Source organism: Nyctereutes procyonoides, unplaced genomic scaffold, assembly GCF_905146905.1.
Source record: "Nyctereutes procyonoides isolate TBG_1078 unplaced genomic scaffold, NYPRO_anot_genome, whole genome shotgun sequence".
Lineage (NCBI taxonomy): Eukaryota > Metazoa > Chordata > Mammalia > Carnivora > Canidae > Nyctereutes > Nyctereutes procyonoides.
This window is the reverse complement of record NW_026575140.1, coordinates 84,925,077-84,949,683: the sequence shown is the minus strand read 5'-3', so window position 1 is coordinate 84,949,683 and position 24,607 is coordinate 84,925,077. Positions and strand designations below refer to the sequence as shown.

At 50.5% G+C, this 24,607-nt stretch overlaps 1 protein-coding gene across 4 annotated transcripts in view; it reads right to left on the bottom strand.

Moving 5' to 3' along the window:
• Positions 1–2,048: 2,048 nt before the first annotated feature.
• The window catches only part of APLP2 (amyloid beta precursor like protein 2), an 81,352-nt gene continuing 58,793 nt past the window's right edge, over positions 2,049–24,607 (bottom strand). Inside the window, exons 6-18 of one of the 4 annotated variants that reach the window (XM_055305506.1) lie at positions 24,358–24,566; positions 23,184–23,351; positions 20,172–20,302; positions 19,114–19,188; positions 17,375–17,533; positions 16,379–16,507; positions 12,314–12,413; positions 10,645–10,797; positions 9,080–9,115; positions 6,074–6,159; positions 5,300–5,374; positions 4,778–4,933; positions 2,049–3,502 (exon numbers count right to left, since the gene is read on the bottom strand). In XM_055305506.1, the coding sequence (XP_055161481.1) occupies positions 3,401–3,502; positions 4,778–4,933; positions 5,300–5,374; positions 6,074–6,159; positions 9,080–9,115; positions 10,645–10,797; positions 12,314–12,413; positions 16,379–16,507; positions 17,375–17,533; positions 19,114–19,188; positions 20,172–20,302; positions 23,184–23,351; positions 24,358–24,566 (1,579 nt within the window). In that variant the 3' untranslated portion in view covers positions 2,049–3,400. The remainder of the gene's footprint in view (positions 3,503–4,777; positions 4,934–5,299; positions 5,375–6,073; positions 6,160–9,079; positions 9,116–10,644; positions 10,798–12,313; positions 12,414–16,378; positions 16,508–17,374; positions 17,534–19,113; positions 19,189–20,171; positions 20,303–23,183; positions 23,352–24,357; positions 24,567–24,607) is intronic. The other 3 variants (XM_055305507.1, XM_055305508.1, XM_055305509.1) reach the window with 3 other exon arrangements.

The window sequence follows — 24,607 nt, the reverse complement described above, 5'->3', positions numbered from 1 at the left end:
GGATAGAAGTCCTAATGGTTGACCAGTTGGATGGGTCCCGGTGGACTGGCCCCAGCCTGCGGGGTGTCCCCGGGGCCAACAGCGAACACGGGGACTACTGGGCGCCGAGCTTGGATCTCCGCTCCATCCCTTACCAGTGGAAAGACCTCAGCTTTCTCTAAGATAAGAATACCCATGCTATAAAGGTTAAGACAATTAAAGGAGGCACTGCATGTAGCTAGCAGCTAGCAGATGGCAGGCACTAAAATAAATGAAGCTGGTCTGTTAGATTTGGAATCAGTTAAGGAATGCTCCATCTACACGTTCCAGCTGATACTGCAGAAGGTCAAGTGACAACACTTTTGAGATCACTCCGGCAGAAACTGGCTTTGAAAATTAAAAGTTTCATTTTTTTTTTCCAGGACTTTCCTGGCAGCAATCTGAGAGGCCACAGAGGAAGAAGAGGCAGATAGGGGAAGTGCTGATGGTTACAAAGAACTGGCCTGTTCTACTGGTTCGTCCCATGGTGCTTCCTGGCCCTAGGTTCCTCAGATGCACATTCATTATATTCTAGAACCCTAAGCCAAGTACAGGCGTCATAGAGGTACACACGGATGTTTGCAGACCTGCACGCAAGGTTAGCTTGACTGCACCATGTATGTAAGCTGGCGCTCCACTCCACCGGGGTGAGGACTCTAGGATTGGCCCGAGTGTACTCTTACACACGTAGCCAGACACTAACAACACTAAATCACTAGTGAAAACCACCCAAGGCACAAAGTACTAGAAGCAGAGGTCAGGTAAACAAACCTCCTTCAATGAGAAAACAGCACCTCCTGGTGGCAGGTCATTAAAGAAACACGTCAAGGCTGGAAATACTTCCCTGGAAATCCGGCCAAAGCTGTGCTCACGGCTTCCAGGACCAAAAATAAAAGTCTCATATAAATGAATATCGGTAGCCTGGAACATCTGGGTGGCTCAGCGGTTGAGCGTCTGCCATGGCCTCAGGTCGTGATCCTGGGGTCTTGGGATCGAGTCCTGCATCAGGCCCCCTGCAGGGAGCCTGCTTCTCTCTCTGCCTCTCATGAATAAACTTTAAAAATCTTTTAAACAAGTATCAGTAGCCCAAATTCAAGTTTGCGTAGTTTTACAAAACTCTCGACTAACTGTCCCTCTTATTTTTTTAACCATGATCAAATAAGTGATTGCTACATCATTTACAGGAAATCAACGGCCAAAAGGACATGTAACTTAACTTTTAAAAATCTCATGTATAAACTCAGATTTGCCGTAATGAAAGGGGATGTTAAAAGGAATAGTCAAAAAAAAAAAAAAAAAAGAATAGTCAAGGGGACACCTGGGTGGCTCAGTCGGTTAAGCATCTGCATTCAGCTCAGGTCATGATCCCGGGGTCCTGGGATCGAGCCCCTGCATTGGGCTCCCTGCTTGGTGGGGACTCTGATTCTCCTACTCCCTCTGTTAAATAAATGAATAAAATCTTAAAAATAGTAAAATAAGCAAATCTTCTGAAATTTCAAACTTTACAAAATTCACAAAAATGGCTGCAAGATAAAGGCAAAGCAGTCACTCAGATTATAAAACCAAAACAACATATCAAAGAAATTTAAACAAATTTTAAGGACAAAGAAGCAATCTGGGAAGTCTGAGGTTTAACCAAATTAGCATTTTAGAAAACATAAAATATGGTGGAGGAAGTCATTAAAGGACACAATGAAATTTCCCTTAGACAAATATTGCCCTTAGACAAATAATAGATACTGGCATTTTAAGTCATCCTGACAGTCAGCTCAGGGCTTGAACTCACAACCCCAGATCAAGAGTCACACGCTCCAGCGGCTGAGCCGGCCAGGTGTCCTTCCCTTAGTTCTTCCATGAAAAAATGGAATTCAAGTCCAAGAGCCCAACTTGCTTGAGTGGTCGGATTCCTGCCCCTGAAGGGTGCAGCCGGTGGCCCTCGAGGGAAGGACGGGCCCCCGGAGCGCGGAAGGCAGGACAGTGAAATCCATCCCTGCAGATTAACACCAGGCCAATGACACAAGGAGTCTTGGTGGAAGTTAAAGTATTTATTGATGTGTTTAAACTGTACATTCTCCACAGATCAGATTAAGGAGTTTGTAGGTGAAGTTTATCTGTGCATAGTGGGAAGACACATGGATAAGGTGAAGGGGAGGAAGAAGAAGAAAAAAAAAGTTACAGGGAAATAGGAAAAAATACACCACAGGTTACCAGAACCTTCAGACTAAAATAAAAGAAAAATAAAGAAAAAGAATGAAAGGAAAAAAGAACAGAAGAAAAAGAAAAAAAAAAAAAAAACTGTGAGCATCCTCAACTATACAAGCATCACAAAGACTTGGGGGAAGGAAACAATCTCCAAAGCTTTCCACGGTGTCTACAGAGCATTTCGTGTACAACGTGGAGGGTCCTCCTCGCGCACACTAGCCAGCCCCCCGCTGGGCTCCTGAACAGCTGGGGGGCTGGTGCCGGGAGGGGGGCCGCAGAGGGGTCAGGGTCCAACGGGGAGGGCCGAGGGCCAGTGCCTTCGGGGGGCAAAGTGTCCAAAGAGGGAAAGACAGCACATCCGGACATCACTTGGAGGGCGGTGAGCAGGAACAGGCTACGGCAGGTCAACGGCAGACAGCGGGAGAGCGTCACACACAGACTAGAGGCTAACTTCTGTGGAAGAGCTGGATTTAGAAGGAAAGCAGTGCGGGTGCCCTCAGCGGTCTACCTTGGGCTCGCCAAAGGACGCCGGACTCACGCCTGTAACTTCCGTGCTGACACCAGGGTACCCAGTGCTGGGAACGCGACTTCTGAGAGAACTTTGCGAGGGTCTCATGATGAGCTTGAATGGCCGTCGATTACGGTTCCCTATCACACTTGGTTTCTGGGCAACTTCCCCAGAGCTAGCTCATTTAACAAGGGAATAATGCCTTAGCTGCTGCTGCTTTTTTTTTTTTTCCCTAAGAAAAACCAGGACAGTGAATGAGCCTTAAAGAGTGATTTATACAATGCGGCTGGAGCGGCCTGCGTATACAGTCTATCACCAAAAACCAACATTTCCATTTAGAGAGCATATGTGAGACAATACAATAGAAGTGGGATTTCTGATTAATTTAAAAAAAGAAACTACATCAGTCAAATATCTGCAATAGATCATTTTTTTTTCATTTAAGGTTTATATATCATATATTGTTATATTAACATTTTTCACCCATTTAAAAGAATGGAAATTGTGATTCTACAGTAGTACTTTATAGTCTTAATGATCCAGGAGGTCTGAACGGAAGGTGAAATCCTCTGGAAGCAACTGCTGGTCAGTAGTTGATCCCAAATGCCGGACCTCTCCTGGCCCACCTGCACCACCCTGCGCCAACCGGTGGTGCTGCGTGCTTTCTCCTGCTTAAATCTGCATCTGCTCCAGGTATTTGTACGTGGGGTTTTCATAACCATGGTTCTGCATCTTGTTCAGGTGACGCTCTTCTGGGGTGAGCATTGGGTCAACCTGGAGGGACGAGGATGGGAGATCACTGCACTGGACCGAAACAGAATCGCACAGCAGGCCACCTGGGTGGCTCAGTCAGTTGGGCATCTGTGCTCCCCTTGGATCATGGTCCCCAGGTCCTGGGATCAGCCTCGAGGTGGGCTCCCTGCTCAGCTTCTCCCTCTGCCCCCCCTCCCTCCCCTGTGCTCGCTCACTCTCTCTAATAAATAAAATGTTTAAAAAACAAGAATTGCCCCGGAGACCAGAAGACTGGGCCGCTTGCTGCGCAATCCCCTGGGAACGAAAATCATCCCGGTGTCCGATTGCTGCTGGGCAGACCAACAAGAGCTGGTGGTGAGGACAGAGGAGGAGGAGGAGAAAGAAAAGAAGGGGGTCACGGAGGCTTCTGAAAACTGGAGTCCTAAAAGCTGAGTCCGAGCTCAAGAAAAGAATGAACTGAATTTCCTCGCACCACAGCAGAACCCGGTCTCAGTTCTGCTACTTGCTATTCGGGACGGCCCAGGCGAGCCATCCCTGTGAAATCAGAAACGGGACCGGACCATCTGCGGGGTCTTTCCCAGCTCAGGAATTCTACTACGAGGCCAGTGTGCCATGGGAGGTGAAACCATGTCACTAAGACACACATCCGAACTAATCTTCCAGAGCACCTCACGTTCCTTATTGTTTTTGTTTTCTGGAACCGAGAACCTCTGGATGTTCCCATCACCCACCTCAAAATGAGTCGTAAGCAGTTCTAATTATGAATCGGCAGAAGACGGAACAGAAACAGTCTGCTCTGGGCTCTAAGTTTCCTGTTGCTTTTTCCCCCCATTAAAAAAAGACTATTACTTCTATTTCATACTTTTAACATGTAGTTCACTCATGATTGCCATTGTCACCTGATCTGTCACATACCCGGTTTGCTCCTCAAAAGAAGAAAGAAAAAAAAGATCAACAACAAAAACCAAAAGAAAGAAGGGTAATCGACAGTCCTCATTCTCAACTACCTAAACATACCGGAAAGAAGAGAACACTCAAGAAATCATCTGAGAAAAGCTTTCACCCTCTGCGGCAGAAGACGCTCTTGCAGTTTTCTCAGGTTCACAGCCAGAGCCCAAACTAACGTTAAGATGTGAGAGGACCAACTTAGTTCACTGGGGACGGGCTTCCAAAACACGACCTAAGGACGCGGTGGGGAATTTACCTGGAGCGCGGCACCCACGTGCGGAGGCGTCGGAATTCCATGAACCGCCCCAACAGCACCGGGCAAACCGTCACCAGCTGGAGGCCACTCACCTCCACGATCCCGTGGCTGATGGTGCCGTACTGTCTCTTCCTCAGCATCACCAGGCTGATGACTATGACCGTGGCGATGGCCACGGCGATGACCAACAGCCCGATGAGCGCGCTGCTGCTGAGACTGAAGTCCTCCCGCAGCGGCCCCACGGATTCCTACAGTAACAAAGCACGTGCGGGACAAGGTCTTGGTGACCCTGCACACGAGACCCAGCGAGCAGGGGGCGGACATGCGTGCTCCATGAGGGCCACGCTTCCGGAGTCGTGACTCTGAAACCCGAGGGACCTCTAGGAGCCCGCTTCCCGGTTAACCAGCCCCATCGAGAGAACTCCCACTCTTCCAGTCTCCATGGAGATCCTAGGTTCAGCTCTCTTATCCAAAAGTACAGAAAAATGGGGATGGGGCCCCCAATCACTTGGGACACCTGACATCTCTCTGTTTCCCACATGAAACGAAGAGGGAGAGAAGCAGCCAAGAGCCACGAGAAACCTGGCAGTTAGGTTTTGGAGCTGAGCACGTACCGGCTCTGCCTCCAGGCCGCCGACCCTCTCGGCATTGAAGATCATTTCCTTAACATCCAGAGTCTCGTCGATGACCTGAAACAGCATGAAAATATCAGCAGCTGGGTGGAAGGGGAGACATTTAGTACAAGTGGAACCGCTTCTTTTCTACTCCATTCACTACCTGGTACCCGAGGACACCCACGACCCAAGCCGTTCCATCCCATTCCTCTACATCGAGTCACCAAACCCTTAGAGGGGGAGGCTAGTGTGGACACAGGCCAGTGTGTCACGGCTGGCTCCCCAGGGCTTTCACCCGCATCCTCCCTGAGGTAACGGTCATGGGGAGACACTGCAGGACAGATTGCCAAGGAGTCACTCAGGCGAGGATGACCCAGAAATACCAGTGACAGAAAATGCTAGAAGAATAATAGTGGGGTATAAACCTAAGGCGATAGAACCAATGTCGACTCTATTCCATTTTCAAGTTATTAAATCTCTGTACTCGCTTGGAAATGGCCTCTCATATTTTATTCATATCTGTAGTTGCAAATGTGTCTCCCCCGCTGTATAGCAAGGGATGAGCTACTGCTGAGAATTAATTCTTTATTCCTTCTCACGCCCAGATGCTAAACAATACGACAAACTCGTGGGAGCAGTTGGAGCCCACCCATCTCCCAGCATACGGAGAGCGAACACATGGAGGTTCATCTGGAGAGGGTCTAAAACGGTGCCACTCACTCTAATGAGTCTCAAAATTCAGCGAGGGCAGGGCAGGAGGGAGAAGCGGCTCACCATGTTCTCATCCACTTTATTCTTGCTGTTGATCACTTTCTCCTCGGCACCGATCAGCCCTCCGTCCTGCTCTCCCGCTCCAGAGCCTGTGGAGAGAGGTCACGGCTGAGCGCTCCCCGGCCTGGCCCATGCCGCCCTCACAGCAAGCTCGGTCCTGGGGGCCGGGGAGCCCTCCTGGTCACCTCCCCGTCCCACAGCCCCACCCGGCTACGTGACGCACGACTTCGTTCCCGTGCCAAGGATGCCCCGTGTGCTCTAGAAGGATGAAGGGTGCAGGCAGTTTGCAGAGGACTGATGGGTACAATGGACGAGGACAGGGTGCTCAACGGATGTCCAACTTGGAAAAATGGAATGCCAGCCTTCAGAAGACAATGTTTACTGTGAGACAAACACTAGTGGAGCCCAGAGGCTTTCTAGCACAGAAAGATATGTGACGCTGCCGCCGCGTGCCCATCGCCCCACAAGCCGGCCCTTCGACAGCCTGGGCTCCCTCGGGACAGAGGACCCAGCACAGCGGCAGGGAATCTGCAGGTCTGCCTCGAGCATTGGGTTTTATCCCACAGGCGGTTCTTTCTGCTTGACCCCGCCCCCCCGACCTCCAACACATCCCGCTTGTCCCTGAGCCGCAGCCCCTCGTGGGAGACGCTCCCCGCCCTCAGCACTCCAGCGCCTGTTTCTCCTCACGCAGCTTCCTCTGTGTGTCCCCCTGGCCTGTAACCCTCTAAGGGCGTGGATTGAGGGGGTCACATCTTTGATGGTGACCAGAGAATAAACAGGAAGGAAGCATTCCACAGACAGGGAGAAGCTGAACGCGAGGTGGACGGTCCCATCTACAAATGGAGCAGGACTCACCGCTTCTCTTGTCAAGGTGGGACATCGCCGGGGCCAACATCCCCTGTGCGCCGCGCCCCAAATGACAGTATCCAAAGATGTGACGTGGCGGAAGCAAGTGCAAACCCAGGTGGAGGAGAAGTGACGAGCCACCCTCATTTTTAGCTTCAAAAAGCATGTGACGTCTAGCTATCCTAGGAGTTTTTTAATAAGATATACGGTTCTGTACAAAGGTCTGGGTTTTGAACCTTCCATAAACAGATCAACCTGCCGGCCCGCTCGGCATTGTAAGGGGACCACCAGCATGTGAGGGAGCCTCCCACACGAGGATATGGCACGCACTGCCGCCGCTGGGCTGGCCGGGCGCAGACGGTGACACCTGGGCCCGGCCCCAGCGAAGCCTTCCAGCTCGCAGCCACCCTCGCCCTTGACCAGGGCCAGGAGTCGTAGCCACCACAGGTGCCGGGCGTGCAGCCCGACATATGGCTGGTCTTTCCTAAGCTTTCATTGTAAAGAGGAATTTCACAACTTGATTCCAGTTTAAGTTAGATCAGGGCTGGCTCTCTAGCCTCTAAGTGCCACTGGAGCAGGGACGCTGTACCCCGACCATGTGAGCAAGAGGCACCTGGAGAGCTGCTGCCTCAGCAAGGATGCGGATGAGCAAGCCTAGGAAATTCTAATCCTCCCATCCTTCTCCCTCTCCTCCTCCAGACTTTACAGGTCATAGGGCAGGATCCTATTTGAAAAATAACATGGCACTGAACCAACTAACATAAAGTCCTACTAGTAGCCTCGGCTGCTCTGACGCGCCTTTGGTGGGAACAAGCCACATGTTTTCTTAAACGCTGACCAAAACCATTTGGCTTCAGAGAAGGCATAAACAAGTGACATCGGGAGAAGAAAAATTAACGCTTAAATTATTCCAACTAGTAACAACTGAAGCATGAGGGCGAAAGCCAGGTAAGCTTCTAGGAAACTCACCTCTACCCCTAAGAATCCAAGAGGGGCTGTTGAGAGGAAAGGGAACACCGGCATCACCAGGAGGAGGCTTATCCAAGCAGAAGAAAATCAAGCATTTACCCCTAAGTGATTTTTAGATTCAAATCGCACTCCTCTGCATCAAATTATTAGAGAACACCATGAGGTCTGTCCATGGTCCTCTGGAGCTGGTGGGGGGTGGGGGTGGGGGGGCCTCATAAAACACAAAGCGCTGAAACGTATGCACTTCTCACAGCGACCCCAGGACTGCAGACTAAGGAGCAAGCCAGGGTAATTCAGCAGCATTTTACAGGACAGAAGCAGCAGGGCCTTTGAAGACAAAGGAGCTGGGGTTCAAATTCGAATTCCTCTGCTCCTCAAAGTCGTGACTCCGAGCAAATAATTCGGTCTGAGGCTTCTTGGACCACCCGATCTGTCAGAGCTGAAAACCAGGCCATCGGCGTGCCCAGTGCATCCAGTGAAACCAAGTACAAGAGGCGCTCAGCAAAGTGCTTGCAGGGTCCAGCCTGTTGTGGAGCTCAGACGCTCACGACCGTGGAGCGCGAGCTCACCTGTCGCAACCTGTGCCGTCCAGCAGCTTCTGAGGAGCCACAACTCAGGACAGGAGACAGGTGGCAACAGGCAGGTGGGCACCACAAAGGGTCAGGCACAGCTAAGAGGAAGGGAAGGATGTAGCAGGAGGGAGCAGCAGCAGATGGGGAATACAAAGAGGTAGAAGAAAGCGACTCTCTACCTGCCCCTAAAGTAAGCATTTTTTTTTTTTTAAGACTTTAAGTAAACTCTACACTCCCATGTGGGGCTTGAACTCCCAACCCCAAGGTCAAGAGGCATGTGCTCTACTGAGCCAGCCAGGCGTCCCCGCGTAGGTTTAGATATATTAGTAACTCCAGCCAACCTAAGTTGCATATACATTTGAAAATCTACCCAGATGAAAATGTTTCATGAGAATATCTGGTTTTGGTTACTCTGTATTGTCCGGCCATGCAGAAGGAAGGTGTGGGGTGGCCACCTTATAACCCTGCACCTGGGGCTACTCTGGCTCCGCTCACAGCCACGTCTGAGGAAATGAGGTGGAAAAATCTCAGGTGATGGTATGACACAGAGAATGAAACTCCTGACACACGGGGGAAGTGAAGAGGAATGAGGTCTTAAAGGGAACATCTTTGACGGACCAACCTTTTTTCATTGGGTGGTACAACTCCCGCTGAGTGTCTAGCAGAAAGGAAAACAAACAAACAAAAAATAGTACAAAAAAGGAGATTAAGAAAGAAAATGGCGTCTTTCAAAATTCTGATCTTAGAATTTCTCTATAACGTGAAGAGGTATTGTATCCTTCCTTAAAAACATGCCTGAAATATCCCATTAAACCAACTAGCAGTTAAGGTCCGCAGCATAGGGACTGGAAGGCAGGAGAGAAAGAAAAAGGTCTGCCTTGGGTCGTTGGGGGGGGGGGGGTGTTGGGGAGATTTCCAAGCTCTTCAGAGCTGAGCCCACAAAGTTATTTTTCTTTTTCTTTTTCCCCAAAGTTATTTTTCTTAGGGAAAAGCAAAAATATAGTTAGTATGGACTGTGGTTTTCTGACAAGGAGACAAGACTCCAGTTTGGATCCATCCGAGGTGCCCTGACCCCAAATAAGGTACATCAGCGTGGCCACCCTACAGGCCCGGGAAGTCCGGGATTTTTAAGTGCAGGGCTTAGGAACAAAGTGGTAGCTCTTTATTTATCTGGCTCCCTTCTCAGATTCTGATTACTGCAGGGCCAGCCGTACGGAGCTGGTACTTCTGGGGTGTCCAGTTCAGAAGACGTGTCAGGGTCTGAAGGCTATGCTGGATGTCCCCGTTGCCCGCATTTGGCACCTTCCTCAGGCCTCTGTTCCACCAAGGCTGCATCTGATCAGGGGAGGTGACCGTGCCCAGGAGTGCAGGGGTTCAAATCCTTACTCTCCACCTGGGCAGAGACTGCACCTCTATCTGCCTACACCCAGGACCCATGAGGACACCCCAGGACCTAGCCAAGAGGGCTCCCTATGAGGACTCAAGGAGAGCACCTGGGCACCAGCTTAGCCAGAGCGGCATCCGATGAGGACTCTATCCACTACTTTCCCCCCATCACCGCCGTCAGCAGCAAGAGTAGCAAACTGCTGCTTCCACACCCTGGTCTCAGGGCACCAGGCTCGGCAGTTTATTTCTGGTGCAGACCCACAGCTTTTAAAGATCCTTTTAGACACCGAGAACCAGCAGCGGAACAGAAGCAAGCATGCCAGAGCGGGAGTCAGAGGGACATGGCCTCTGGTCACCCCCCAACCCCACCCCCCCGTACGAGAGGTGTCACCTTGAGCATGTCAGGCCACCTCTGTGGCCTCTCCACTGCCTGCCCCCCCACCCCGTGTTATGAAAAGCTAATGACCTCATATAACATGACAGTGCTATTTAAGGGACTTCCACATGCAAGGCGTCACACATCCTGGAGGCAGCTGACAGGACCAGGAAAAAGAGAGGGTTTCACACAAACCACCCACGGGGGGGGGGGGGGAGGTTACTCACCTCACGGGGATACTAAGGCCATCAACGTGCAGGCGCCCAGCATGGTGCCTGCAGTCAGGGCTCAGCGGATCTGGCTGTCAGCAGGGCCACTGCCTCCTTGGCACACCCAAGTTCAAACGTCCACCTGCCGTGTCCTAACCGCCGCCCCCCCCCCCCCCCCCCCGCCTGCCAGGTAGGCGCACTATCGATCATACGCACCTTCGTTCTCAGGTAAGGATGGGAAGGGATGGAAAGGGTGGAACGGCGGGATCTCATCACTCTCTTCGGAGCTCACCCGGACGTCCACGGGGGTCTCAGAGATGGAGGCGGTGAACTGGTCCATGTCTGCGCGCTGCTCCTGAAGTAGCTCGTCTGACAAAGACAGACATGGCAGGGCCCGGCTTTCAGAAGGCCACGGGCGTGATGGAGGCTGACGCGGGTCATCACAGAACGCACGATCTGCTGCAGGGCCACCGCCAGCTGCCCTTGCCGTGGGGACAACCCCTCCTACCTACACCCTGACCGCATAGCACCGCAGACCTGCACGGGGGCCCATGTGGGCCTGCCTCTCTTCCTTAGGGACCCACTCCGGTTGGGTAGTTTCACCCTCAGCGCTGTCCTAAGCACCATCCACAGCCCGTGACCCCCAAACCTGTACCTCCTCCCTGCTGCCCTGACCTCTGGCTCCTCGAATGCCCCCCCACCCCACACACCCTCTCCTTAAGCTCCAGCAACTTCAATTTCATCATGCATGAAGAGACCGCTCCCGGCTCCCCTCAGTGCAGTGCGGCCCCACCGCCCACTCTGCGGCTGATGGAAGCCCGGGCGTTACCCTCACTGCCCGCACGCCCCGCTCACCCCTCCTCTGCAACATGTCATGTCCCAAAGCTCCCCACATCTCTCTTTCCTCCACTACCGTCAAACGCCCACTACCAGCATTTTTTACCCGGATTTTTACAATTGCTTCCTGGCAGGTTTCTAATTTTAATAGCACACAGCAGCCAAGTAATTTTTTTTTAAATTCACATCCTTTTTTAAAGCAAAGTACAGATCTAGTCACTCCCTAGTTTAAAACCCTCTATCAGTTTTCCATTATCCTAGGATTAAAACCCAAACTCCTTGATTTTGCTAAAATCTCTGAACAAACTGGCCTCTGCCAACTTCTTTGGCCCCATTTCTCCATGTGTTCTGGCCACACTGACTTAAAGCTCAGGCGTGTGCAGTCGTCATGCCCTCTGCTAACAATGTCTTTCCCCTCGTGATCTTCGTGTGGGTGGCTCCTCCTCCTCATGTGGCTCTCGGGTTCCTGTGCCCAAGACAGCCTCCCTGACCCCCCAGCCATGCTCCACCATACACCAACTATTTTGTCCCCCACGTGGCACTCCTTGTCTTGTTTTCCTGTTTCCCCTGTATTAACATCATCTCCAGGATACATTGTCTCCTTGTGCACCATTTTACTCTGTGACACATGGTGGACAGTGGACACGTAACTATTTGCCAAATACATGAAGATGAAGAGCACAAGAGGGAGGGGAAGTGAGAATGTGTATAAAACAGGTGCCTTGAAATGCACCAGAAATTAAGGGGGAAAGGGCAACAGGAAGTTCCCCGGTCCCTTGCGATTTCACACCCTAGACTTTTTTTTCCCTTCCGGTAACAGAGTAAAGGTCAAGAAACTCAAAGCTCTGTGGCTCACAGCCTGCCCACCTGCCCTGGCTTACTCCTTGACCTTGCCACATAAGCTCCAGTGCATTCCAGGCTTAAACCCCAGCGTGCTAATGCCCGGCTTCCTGGCCTGGCTGTCCCGGTTTCTCTAATCTTGCTCTGCTGCCACCCCAGAGCCTCGGCCAGAAGTCCCACTGGACTTCGATACAAACACAGCACCCACCAATTTCCTCCTGGATCTCTTGGGCTACATAAGGTACTTTGTAGAGTAGTGAGAGGCTTTGGTTCCTTCTTTCTTCAATCACATGGAGATGCGTCATCACCTGGGGGAAGAGCATGGTGGAGAGGCCCTGTTACCAACAGAGCTGGGCCCGGAGGCGGCTTGCAGACACACGCTTCCACAAAGATCAGCTGCAAAAGTATATGCTCTGCAGAGCCCAGCAAAGCAGGTGGTCAGGGGAAACATATTAATCCCCACCCTACTTGCTGGCCCCTGCAGTACAAGAGGCCGCCCTCATCCGTGAGGCATACGTTCAAAGACCTCCACCCCACACCTCGAACTGCAGGTAATACTGAGCCCCGCATGTACGAGGTTTCTTTCCTGTGTGGACATACCTAAAATAAAATTAGAAACCAAGCAATTTTAACAAGTAATAATAAAAGACTAATAGTAAGTAATAACAAGTAGGAACAATTATACTATAATGAAAGTTGCTTAACGTGGTGTCTCTCTCTCTCAATACCTTCTTGTGCTGTACTCACCCTTCTTGTGATGACATGAGGAGATCACGTGAGGGGAATGACGTAGGCACTGAGACATGAGGTTAAGCTACTGAGCCCCTGATGATACCTCAGGGGAAGGGTCACTTGTTTCCAGGCCATAGGAAGCGAACCCTCAGGTAAGGAGTGTGCCCAGACTGTGTGTGATACCCATTGGTGATCTGAGCACTTATCCAGAGAACACTCCAAGTTAAAAAACTTTAAAAACTTTCACTAGGCAGTTACTGACTTTGATTTTTTTTTTTTTTAAAGATTTCATTTACTTATTCATGAGAGGCAGAGAGAGAGAGGCAGAGACACAGGCAGAGGGAGAAGCAGGCTCCACGCAGGAAGCCTGACGTGGGACTCGATCCCAGGACTCCAGGATCACGCCCTGGGCCAAAGAAGACGCCCAAATGCTTTGCCACCAAGGCATCCCTGATTTTGATTTTTATATGAGGCACTTCCTAATTTACTTGTTGGGTGTAAAAGAGTAATTCATACTATGCCAGATACTCGGTAAGGTTCTGCTGAGTGAAAGATAGAAACAGTCCATTTTTACCACTGGTCAGATTAGATGGGGTAAAATAAGAATCAAATCACTGGCTAAAAAGTGGATTTGCAGGGAGAAGGGGCCATTCATGGATTTGCTTAGTGAAGTAATTGCTTGAAATGATTATCATGGTAAATAATAGAGCTAGTTTATTCATATTTAACTGAATTACTTTTTCCTTCAAAAATTTACACTGAGATAGAAGTGAACCTGATTTTAGGGGGGTGATAAAGGAACACTTACCTACCATCTGTCTTACACAGTTTACTACCTTCTCTGAATGAAACAGTTCCAGGTTGTTATTTTTTAAAAACGGAAAAAAAAAAAAAAAGCCATCACAACTGATCATTTACTTTTAAAGCTTTTTTGGGGTGGAAATGAAAGGTGATGGGATCCCTGGGTGGCTCAGTGGTTTAACACTTGCCTTTGGCCCGGGGCATGATCTTGGAGACCTGGGATCAAGTCCCATATCAGGCTCCCAGCATGGAGCCGAGCCTGCTTCTCCTTCTGCCTGTGTCTCTGCCTCTCTCTCTCTGTCTTTCATGAATGAATGAATAAATAAAATCTTTTAAAAAAACAAACATTGCATCAATGTAAAATTCAAAGAAAGAAAAAAGAAAAGAAAAGAAAGAAAGAAAGAAAGAAAAGAGAGAGAGAGAGAGAGAGAGAGAGAGAGAGAGAGAGAGAGAGAGAAACGAAAGGTGATGTGGGCTAACACCCACCCCAAGGCCACAATCCGCCTGTTGCTGTAGCTCAACGCCAGCTACTTCAGGACCTGCAGTTACCAGGCTCATCCTAAAGAGGGTGCTTTAAGTCCAGCGATTACTTACGTGGGCTTGAAGCCATTAGCATGGTCAAAATGGAAAAAAATTAAATGGAAAGATGCTTTTATTGTAGATTGATGTCTCTCTGACCTTTAAAAGCAGGGATGAAAGCAATTTAATTTTATATTTGCCATTCTTTCAATCAAGTAAATTGATGGGAAAGCACAAGACTAAGTGCCTTAGATAGAAAATGCAAATAGAGACTGAAAAGGCACCACCAGCAGTCTTCGTGCATGTTGACGTTGTTATACTTCAGATGAATTTAAGGGGCCATTTGATTGAGGACGGTTCATATGCCCCCAGGAGAAACAAGAACCACAGGGTGGGATACTGGACGTAGCATCTTCGCGGCGAGCCCCTGGGCTGCAGCACGAGGGGTCAGGGCACCATACCACTCACCCCAGACCCAACACACACGCTCTAATAGGCTGAGCATATTCAGCATTCTCTAAAGTGTAGATAATACAACAAGGGAACATGCAAAAGTTCATGTAATTCAGCAGCCAAGAATCACTAGAATTAAGGGCTTAGAGCACAGAGCAAATATCACAGAGGAGAGCTGGGTGTTTCCCCGAGATCTGCTAAGAAGGGAGAGAGTTCCACTTCCCATGCCATCTGGTGTGGCGCTGTGATCTTGCTGGCAGACAACTCATTCCCTAGCTGTTAATTTAATACACTGATCGAGGGCTCTCCTTTCCTTCTGTTGTTCTCAGACCATACAAAAATGGCTCTTCTTCTGTAAAGTATTACATGATAATCTAGTTTTTCCACAAAAAAAATCTGAAAAAATGTCATGTTTTTGGGTTTTGTTTTCAAAAAACCAAGTAGACCTGAAAAATCTACCCCCTGTCAAGATGGATGCATTGTTCCATCTACACTTCCTGGAAGCTCCTCTAGGATTTGGCCTTTTGCCTTCTCTTCTACTCCAACCAGCTTAAAGCAAAGCTGCAGGCCCATACCAGGTGCCTCCTGGGGTCCCCAGAGCCATCCCTGTCCATATTCTCCCATTCTTCTCATTCCCCTGATTACCCAGCATCTGACTGTTGAAGCCGACTTTGCATGTTTAAGGATAGTTATTCTTCATCTTTACAGCTACTATAATTAATACTATACTGATGGTGAGTTGCTCCAGGGTTCAACTTTGCAAGGTCAGATGTGAGTGCAGAGTCTGGCATGTGGACAGTAGGCACACAAACTCCTGAACCAAGGGAGTAGCCCACCTCAGTTGCCAGACTCCCAGGACTTTGCGCAGATGGCCTCACAATCCTAATAACACACACAGCGTGAGGCTGGGAGGGGAGTTGCTGGGGAGGTGGGCAAGTGTGCACACGGGTGAGCGCATCCCATGGACACTGGGCAAGCTGCAAAACACTCACCTAAGAATGTAAAGCCCAGCCGGGCACAAGGATGAAAGCTGTGCTTTTTAAAGCTTTGAAGTTCACCAAGTAGTAAGAAACTACCTTTCTACGTAAAGTACCATATTTAAATTACAATATGGGAGGAAATTAGGTCAGATCTGTTATGTCATTACAAAGCCCAATAGGCTAAGCTACTAGACTTGCTGGTTTATAAGGAAGCCAACAGTCTTGCAGGCAGGCTTCTTTTCTACGAATACAAGAGAGTAAAACACGACTTAACACACAGACAATACTGAAATGAAAAAGAGGGTCCAGAAATAGTCCTCTCCGGACGACTATAAAGGAAAGCTGGATCCCGCACGGAACAAAACCCAAGAATGTGTGTGTGTCCCAACTAAAACTAATGCACAAAACAAAAAAGACCAATTTTTAAGAACTGCTTGGTATAGTTGCCTAGAAAAAGACTTCAAATATTAATTCTGGTGGTACCCCAAATCAGAAGTAAACAGATATAAAAAAGATTGAGAAATTGCCTTATCTCTTCAATTCAATTGTGCATTCTTAAGCTTCCAGAAAGGCTTTAAGTAGAAATGACTTAATAGAAGAAAATATGGAAAACATATTTTTAAAACTAGGATCTCTGCAAAACCAACTCTTGTAACCTAATAATGTCTTTGGAAAGAAACCATTTATCATTTTTTAAGCACAACTATCAGGGCTGCCCGACCACTGGACAAAGTTAGAGTGCCCCCCGCTAGAGACCTTCTCCCGCCGCAATTTCTACTTTGGTGTACCTGGGATTTCATTTGGGCTGCCTTTTCTGGGTCAACAGCCAACACATGCTGGTAATGACGGATGGTATGCAGGCGATCTTTGTTCTCAGCGCGGACGTAACGCCGCAAGGCCTGGAGAATGCGATGAGGCTGCAAGAGAGAACAGTAGTTTTAAGATCCAGAGACCACAGAATGAAAACAGGCAGGAAAGCAAAGCTGCAAAACACTCACCTAGGAATGTAAAGCCCAGCCGGGCACAAGGATGAAAGCTGTGCTTTTTAAAGCTTTTAAGTTCACCAAGTATTAAGAAACTACCTTTCTATGTAAAAACTACGTACCAAAAACTACATACAGTTCCAAGCTTATGTTGGCTCCTTAACCAGCAGTCTTCCAGAGTCTGTAGCCCACTCTCCTGCTCAATCTGTCCTCTCTCCTGAGCTCAGTGCCTGACACCTTGATTACAAGGCAGGCAATCCCTGCGTCATCCAGGAAAGCCTTTACTTGCTCACTTAAGAATAACACCAATATCCTACTTTCCATTCCCCCAAAGTAAAGTAGGTTAGAGTTAAGGGATAAACAAGTGTGAGACCACACTTCCACACAGGGCTTCGATGTAAATTCCTTTACCTCTTTTTTCCTAATCTTATTTAGAACAGAGCAAGTTCAAAAGCTTTGAAAGGCATGTTTTTTTATTCTCTAAAAGTAAAGCTACTACAAAATAATTCAGTAATTGAGTAACTACCAACCAGTACCCTGAGGTTATGCTTTTCCATTGTAAGACACTTCCATCTCCAGGTGGCACATGCAAGCAGCAGGTGTAAGGCCAAGGTGACATAATACAGTTTCCTCCCCATTCTTCTTCCTTTCTCTCCTTCAGCCTCACCAGAATTTGTCTTAAAAGTGTCATGTGTTTGCTGACCTGCGTGTCATCACGCGTAGGCTCGACACATGCCCTACGTTACAGCAGGAACACTGAGGCTAGCATTCATCAGAGACAGGGCTCCGCACACCACTCACCCGCGGGGGGTCGGACTGCAAGGCGGCCAGGTAATTCTCCAGAGCCATTCGGCGGCGGTCATTCAGCATAGCTTCCACTCGAGCCAGGTGGGTCTCCACCAGCTGCTGCTTCTCACTGGCTGCCTCCTTCTCTAAGGCTTTAACCATAGCTTGGAAGTGCTAAACCAAGAAAGTAGGAACAGACACGTAAGTCATGGCGCCTAGAAGACATCTAAGCCAACAGCCAGAGCCCCCAATGCTGCCTCTCCTTGCCCAGAGCCTGTGCCAGTCGATAACAGGGTCAGAGGGGAGCAAGGGTGAGATCCAAGTATACTTTATCTGATTGCTGTCAGAAAAACGACTTCCTTATCTAATGAGCGTGTGTTAAATTAGAGTGGCAGGGTGCACCTTGGCACTGCCAGCACGGAAATCACCAGCGCCACGAGCCCAATTGTGGGCTTCCTCAACGTGCCCTGTGAGGGAAGCGATGCTGTCCTTTCCACACCACAGCAGAGGCACCCACTTCCAAATCCCGAGACGCAGACCAACAGGAGCCATATCTTGAAACATATCCCAGTAATGGGGAGGGTTATGCGGAGTCATCCACACTGAAGTTCCGAAGGCCAAGTATCTGGCCGCTGGAAGGGTAAAGTTGAAGGCCCTGAAACTACTTCTCCCTGCACAGGATACACCGGCCGCATAGAAATTAACATTCAGATTTCCTAGGTGACTGACACAAAAGGAAAGGTGCTCCAATTAAGTGTTAACATCACAAGAAGACAGAGTTCAGTGAATCATAAACACGAACTGATTTAAAATGCAATCAGTTTTATGAAACCTAAATTGCTCTCCCTGGGACTACCACACTCTCATCTATTCAACGGGGACCCAGCTGCTGCTGGGACTCTAATGTTACAGGCTTGCAAAGTTACAGATGAACTGGGATCAGAGGGTCTTATTGTCTGCCTTTTGACTTTTGAAGACGTCTGCAAAAAAAAAAGAATTCAGGGGATGCCTGGGTGGCTCAGCCGACTCAGTGTCAGACTCTTGGTTTTGGCTCAGGCCGTGATCTCATGGGTCTTGAGATCGAGCCCCGTGCCCCCCTCGGGCTCTGCGCTAAAGGGGAGTCTGCTTGAAGACTGTCTCCCCCTGCCCCCTCCCCGCACTCACATGAGCTACCCACGCACTCGCACACTCTCTCAAATAAATAAAAATTTTTATATATAAATAAAAGGGGGGGAGGGAATTCAGTACTGCTGAAAACTGAGTCACAGCCCCAGAATGAAGATGACTGAGGACTTTTGTCAGGAGAGCACAATTGACAGACACAGCCAGCTAAGGTTGCTTCCTGGCATGAGTTAGGTGTGCTCTGGTCGGTCTGCTTTCCTTCTACTGTGGGTGATCGACTCTAGAGAATGCCAGTTTGCAGATGAGAAGGTTATAAAATAAATAAAATAAAATAAAATAAAATAAAAAAATAAAATAAAATAAAATAAAATAAAATAAAATAAATAAAATAAAATAAAATAAAATAAAATAAAATAAAATAAATAAAATAAAATAAAATAAATAAAATAAAATAAAATAAAATAAAATAAAATAAAATAAAATAAAATAAAATAAAAGCAGGCCAGTCAAAACTTCCCTGTAACATAAGCTCTCAACTGAAAGGTGTCTAACTCTAATTTCCTGGGAGTTTGGCTTTGGCTGGGTTTCGGAGGGCCAGGCTGGAGGCTCTGTCCCTGGAGAACGCATCTCACCTGAATGAGAGTCTGCCTCTCTGCTTTCGGGAGGTTCTTGGCCTGAAGCTCAGCCTCTTCCCATTCCTTCTTTACCTGGAACAAAGGTCAAGGCCAGTATCACCAGAGAATCCTCTCTGAAACAATCCCACCCCCCCCCCCCGTTTCCTAATAATAGCAGGCCCTGGAATCTAATATGAAAAACTGCAAATGGAAATCGCCATCATATGACCCCTCACGAGCTCAGCGCTGGTTAAGCTGGTTCACAGAATTACTGCTCACAAGGTCCTGGACCACTACCATCCCTAACAGAGCCTCAATGCCATGACCTCCTGGTTTTATAACCTCAGGCAAGTTATTCAGAAGTCTTTGTGCCTTAGTCTCCTTGCACTAATAAAACGCGGGGTGGAGGCGGGTTTCATACTTCTCAGAACTGTTGTGGATAAAACAGATTTAACACACATTTCCAAAAGTGTAATCCCGGGACCGGTGACATGTGAGATTTTAGGTGGGATTCAGACCTAAAACTCTTTTCAATTTTCTTTCGATCTTTCTGAGTAACTCCAGGAGGAAGCTGCACTAGGGTGCTCATGCTGCTCCAACACTTATGACTCTTCTGAGAAAGCAGCGGAGTCTGAGAACCTTCCGCAGGCAACAGAATCTCGCTAGAATAGGTTAACATAGGTTTGCTCCTATCTAATACGTTTTTAGTTACCTGTTCTAATGGCAAACGATACCAGCTTTCTATCTACAACAGTGATATAAAGTTTCCCTCCTTAAAATACAAAAATATTTTAAAAGCTAGTTAATAGCAAAGAAAAACAAGATGTAATGGTTACAGGAAGTGCTCTGAGTGCTCTGCAGAGTCTGAGCACTGATAAGCACTCGGAGTAATTACATTATCATGAGGGGGTGGGAGGTGGGGAGGGGGCTAGGCTGGCCCAGAGGTGGCCCTGTTGAACTCTCACATGCAACACAGCCTGACGATCCAGGGGGGATGGGGTCCCTTTTCTTCAACCATGGAAACCCTATTACTCGATGCCACACCTCAGGGGCGTAAGGGGAGCGCCGAGGTTTACCCTGTCCATTCGGTTGCGGTGCCGTATTTCCAGCTGCTCCTTTGCCTTCTGGAAGCGAGCGTGCTCATTGTCGTCTGCAGAGGTCTCAAAATACACATCGACATCATTGGTTGGCAGAGGAGTTGGGGGAACTGAAACGAAAGACAGGAGGGGTTCCCTCTGGGGGTCAGGCCCAACGTGGGAAGTGGGCTGCACGCTCGGAAGAGGCTCGAGCTCAGGCCTGCAGAACGCACCCGTCTGCCCGGCACCACGCTCTCAGTACAAGGTGCTCCTGTCTGCTGAGACTCCCCACGGCGGTCCCGCTTCCTGACGGGACACTGGACGTCCAAGCCCGTCCACGCCTCCCGGCATCTTTGTACCAGCGAGGCACCTCCCTGGGACTTCAGGGGAAGAAAAGGGAACCTACCATACCTTCCCTCGCTTCCTGCAATCTTAAAACCTAAAAACTAAGGATTTCTGTCCCTGATCGCTTCTGGCCGGAGCCAAGGGTGGCCATCAGACCTGCAAAGGCACCTCCCCACATGCTCCATTCTGAAAGGAACTGTGGTGCCCAACGGCCTCTGCATACAGGCTGCATAGGGCCCGTCCAAGCTGCTCTAGCTATCTTTTTATCGTTTTCAACAAGACTGAAGAAGTCGTAGCCCCACCCCCAACACCAGGGAGAAGAGGGATCGATACCCAGCTGCGGAATCTGACAAGGACTCAGCACAGTGTGGAGACGCTTTGGGTGTTTGGATCCACGATGCTCCCTGGTCTCACCAGCCCATCACCCAGACACACCCCTCACTGCTAGTTGGCAACCGGGCTCACGGGCCCCAGCAGGTGAACACTGCGCAGTGGAGCTTAACCTCGTAGGCAGGTTTGAGATGACAAGCTTACCTCCTCGACCCTGTGGGAAATACCCAAGAAAAACTCTTACTGGCCCAGTTCACTCCCAATCTCCCAAGCCAGGGAGGACACTTGCTCGTATAACCTGCTGTGTCATGACGTCAGCACTAAGAGAAGAAGTACCCGGTGAGTGGCCTTCAACTCAGAAATAAAGTCGCCTAACGCCACATGGTATAGCTGTAACACAGCACCAAAACAGCCGTACGAACGACATGCGCACCTACACGCCAGCCACTCCAAAGCTCTTCCATCAAAGCACCTTTCACTTAGGTTCAAACCTACACGCTACAACGAAAACCCCGTCAGGAACATTTGGCTCCTACGTATGCTTCCACAGGATCACCACGGCCAGTTTTCACATTAACTAGAGTGTACAGCTTCGCAAACCCCATTCCCCATGACACTCACAAGTTGTCGGGAGGACGTCAAAGCACGGAAGCCATCGGTGCCAATACGCACGTTGCCATCGTCTGCAGCTTAAAGGCTTATGGGCTGCAGACAGTCTTTGGTTCCTATCACTGGGCTGGATAAAGATCATACAAACCACAAGCTGCCTCCACCCCCTGGGAACAAAAGGTAAAAGGCAGTGGGCCTGGAGACCTGGTCCGGAAAACCCGAGGGGACGCACACCGGAACCACACCCCCTGGTCTGGGGGAAAACTGCCAGCTCCAGAAACCAGCACATCGTCCCTCCTCGGATCCCTGCAGGGAGGGGCACAAACCCCACCAGTGGCCAGTGATGCTTCTAGGCGGTCAAAGCCCTGGGGCCGGGGACCCACCAGGACATGAGCACAGGGCTTCTCTGTGGCCTGTCTTCCTACCACAGGCATCAGAACGACAGCTGCACAGACCGCAGAACCGCGATGCCTCGAGAACCTAGGTCACCGTACGGCACCGCCTGCGTGATCCTTCAGGAAGCAACCGCCTCTCCCTATTCTGGGAGCTCCTCCATGACCCCGCATTCCTCGGGCTTCACCTCCAGATTATGACTCCTCGCCCCTTGGTTTAAGCAACCTCGCAAAGCGGGAAACATCACAGTAGGCTCTGCCTCCAGGTTTCCTGAATAAAAAAGTTTCTGGGCAGCCCGGGTGGCTCAGCGGTTCAGTGCCGCCTTCGGTCCAGGGCCTGATCCTGGAGACTGGGAACAAGTCCCACGTCGGGCTCCCTGCATGGAGCCTGCTTCTCCCTCTGCCTGTGTCTCTGCCTCTCTCTGTGTCTCTCATGAATAAATAAATAAAATCTTTAAAATAATGAAAATATAAAAGTTTCTGTCACCAAAGTTCCCTAAGGACTCCTACTGTTTCCACACTTTCAATTACTTCCCCTAAGAACAGCTTCTCCACAGAGCAGCAGCTGGGGTGGTTGTGCTAAAAGCCTACTATGTTCTGTTGGGATTCAGAACATCTTGGGGGGGGCGGGGGGGGCACACGAAGGTATGTAAGGGAACACCTGGTGGAAGATACAGCCGAGGACTCCTGAGAGCAGCGACCAGGAGCGAGCAATAGCTCGCTGCTCCGACGAGATCCAGAAGCAGAGCCAGGGAATGAGCGCAGAGCCCGAGGATTAGCGAGGCGGGGGCCCTCCAGGGAAAGCCAGAGCCCTCCTGCCGAGGCCGCGGGAACCCCCCTCGGGGGAACCGCTGCACTTCCTCTGGGACCAAAGGACACGTAGACGAAAATTCCTTCACTTCCTAAAGCTCCACGGTCCAGCGTTGCCAAAAACACAGGAGCACGAGCTACCGCCCCGCAGCCGCCGGGCTGCTCCCTAGAGCAGCGTGTTCCCGCCTGCGGACCCCGGAGGGGACGAGGACAGGGGGGACAAGGACAAGGCAGCTCGAAGACGAAGACGGGGAGCGCAGCGTGTGCGCCCCGCAAGGACGGACAGCCGAGGGTGAGGCGGCTGCCGCGACCCCGCCGCCACTAGCCCCACGGGGAGCACGGGACACACAGAGCCGGGCTGGCGACGGCCCACAGGAAAGCAAGGCCTAAATCTAGGAAGCACAGAGGGGGGACGACAGCAAACACCTGAGTCGGCAGGGAGCACCACACAGACGCGGCCACGGGGATGCCGGGAGAGACAGGCCGACAGGACAGCGCTGCCGCGCGGGCCGGCGCCGGGACTTACTCATCGTCTTACACACAGCCATACAATAGTCCTCAGACTCAAAATTGTTCCTGTTGCCTCCGCAGCCGCCATATATAAAGCGCACGCACTTCCCCTTGGAGAGGTCGAAGTACCACCGGGGCATCACGGCCCGGCAGGGCCCCGTCATCGCCTCCTGGGAGCAGACAGCTGTGTGGAAACGGTCAGAGTGTGAGCAGGACGGGCAGCGGCTTCGCGGGCCTCGCGAGGCTACGGGGGCGGGCGGGCGGGGGACGCGGCCCCTCAGCTGAGGCCGACACAGCCCGGCTGCCGCCCGCCCGCCAACACGCGGGTCTCACACGTCTAGAGTTCTGGGCCTCCCGCTCCCCAACTGGGAAGTGGGGGCAGGGGCCTGACGCACCCACCGGCTGCTGCCAGGGGCCGAAGGAGCGCGGCGTGGGCGGGAGGGCTGTTTTAGTGGCCGCGACGCCAGGAAGCGCCACTCAGGCCCCTGGCAAGCCTGCGTGTACATGTTTACTTTTTGTTTTCTGAGGTGAATCGTAAAGTCTGGACTCGTCAAGTGTTGGGCCTCGTGGAGCCCTAAATCATTCTTCAGGTCTCCACTGGCTTCGGAGACGCACCAGCAGGAGGCTGCCTGGCAACGGGCTAGCGTGCTCACCACCGTTCTTCCCCTTCTTCGAGGAACTGGCAGGATGAAGAAGCGGCCGGCCCGGCTCCTTCGCCGGCGGTCATTCCGTGCCACCCGCCCGGGGACAGACAGGGCGGCCTAGAGATGGGAGCACACCCAGGAAAAGAACCAAGCAAGTCTCTTCCATTCTAGAAGGTCAGGGCTTGAGAAGCACTGAGGAGGGGGCTCCCCTCGGGGAGAGAACCCCTCGGGCTGCACGTAGAAGCGTCCTGCCCACGCGCACACCACGTTCTGTCCCTGATGCTCTGGTCCCGTCTCTGTCCTCCAGTCAAGTCCTTACAATGCAAATGAGACTTTCTGATTCACTTCTGGGTCCCTCCTGAGTGGGCCAGCTGCGGGACCCCCAGCCTGGCCGCCAGCGTGAATAGGGCACGACCAGCGTGCTGCGGGCCGCCCTCACGTCGGCGCCCAGGAGCGCCAGCTCTCCTGGGACTTACCTGGGAAATCCAAAATCGTAGGCAAACACCACCAAACGGATTTTAACGCCATGGCTTTACGTCGGGTTACCTTTAACGTCGTGAGTAATTTCCTTTTCTGAAATTGTCCCGTCGCTGCTGGGCTCAGTTGGGTTCTCGTCATTGTAGTCGTCCCCTTTAAAGGTGTCGTAGTAGTAATCACGGTCTTCCACCACTTCCTCCCCTTCCTCCTCGTCCTCGTCGTCCTCGTCCACAGCTGCCTCTGTGAAGTCCTCCAAATCCGCTTCGGTAGGAAATTCACTAGAGGTCACAGCAGAAAAGGGAGGTTAATACGGATTCCT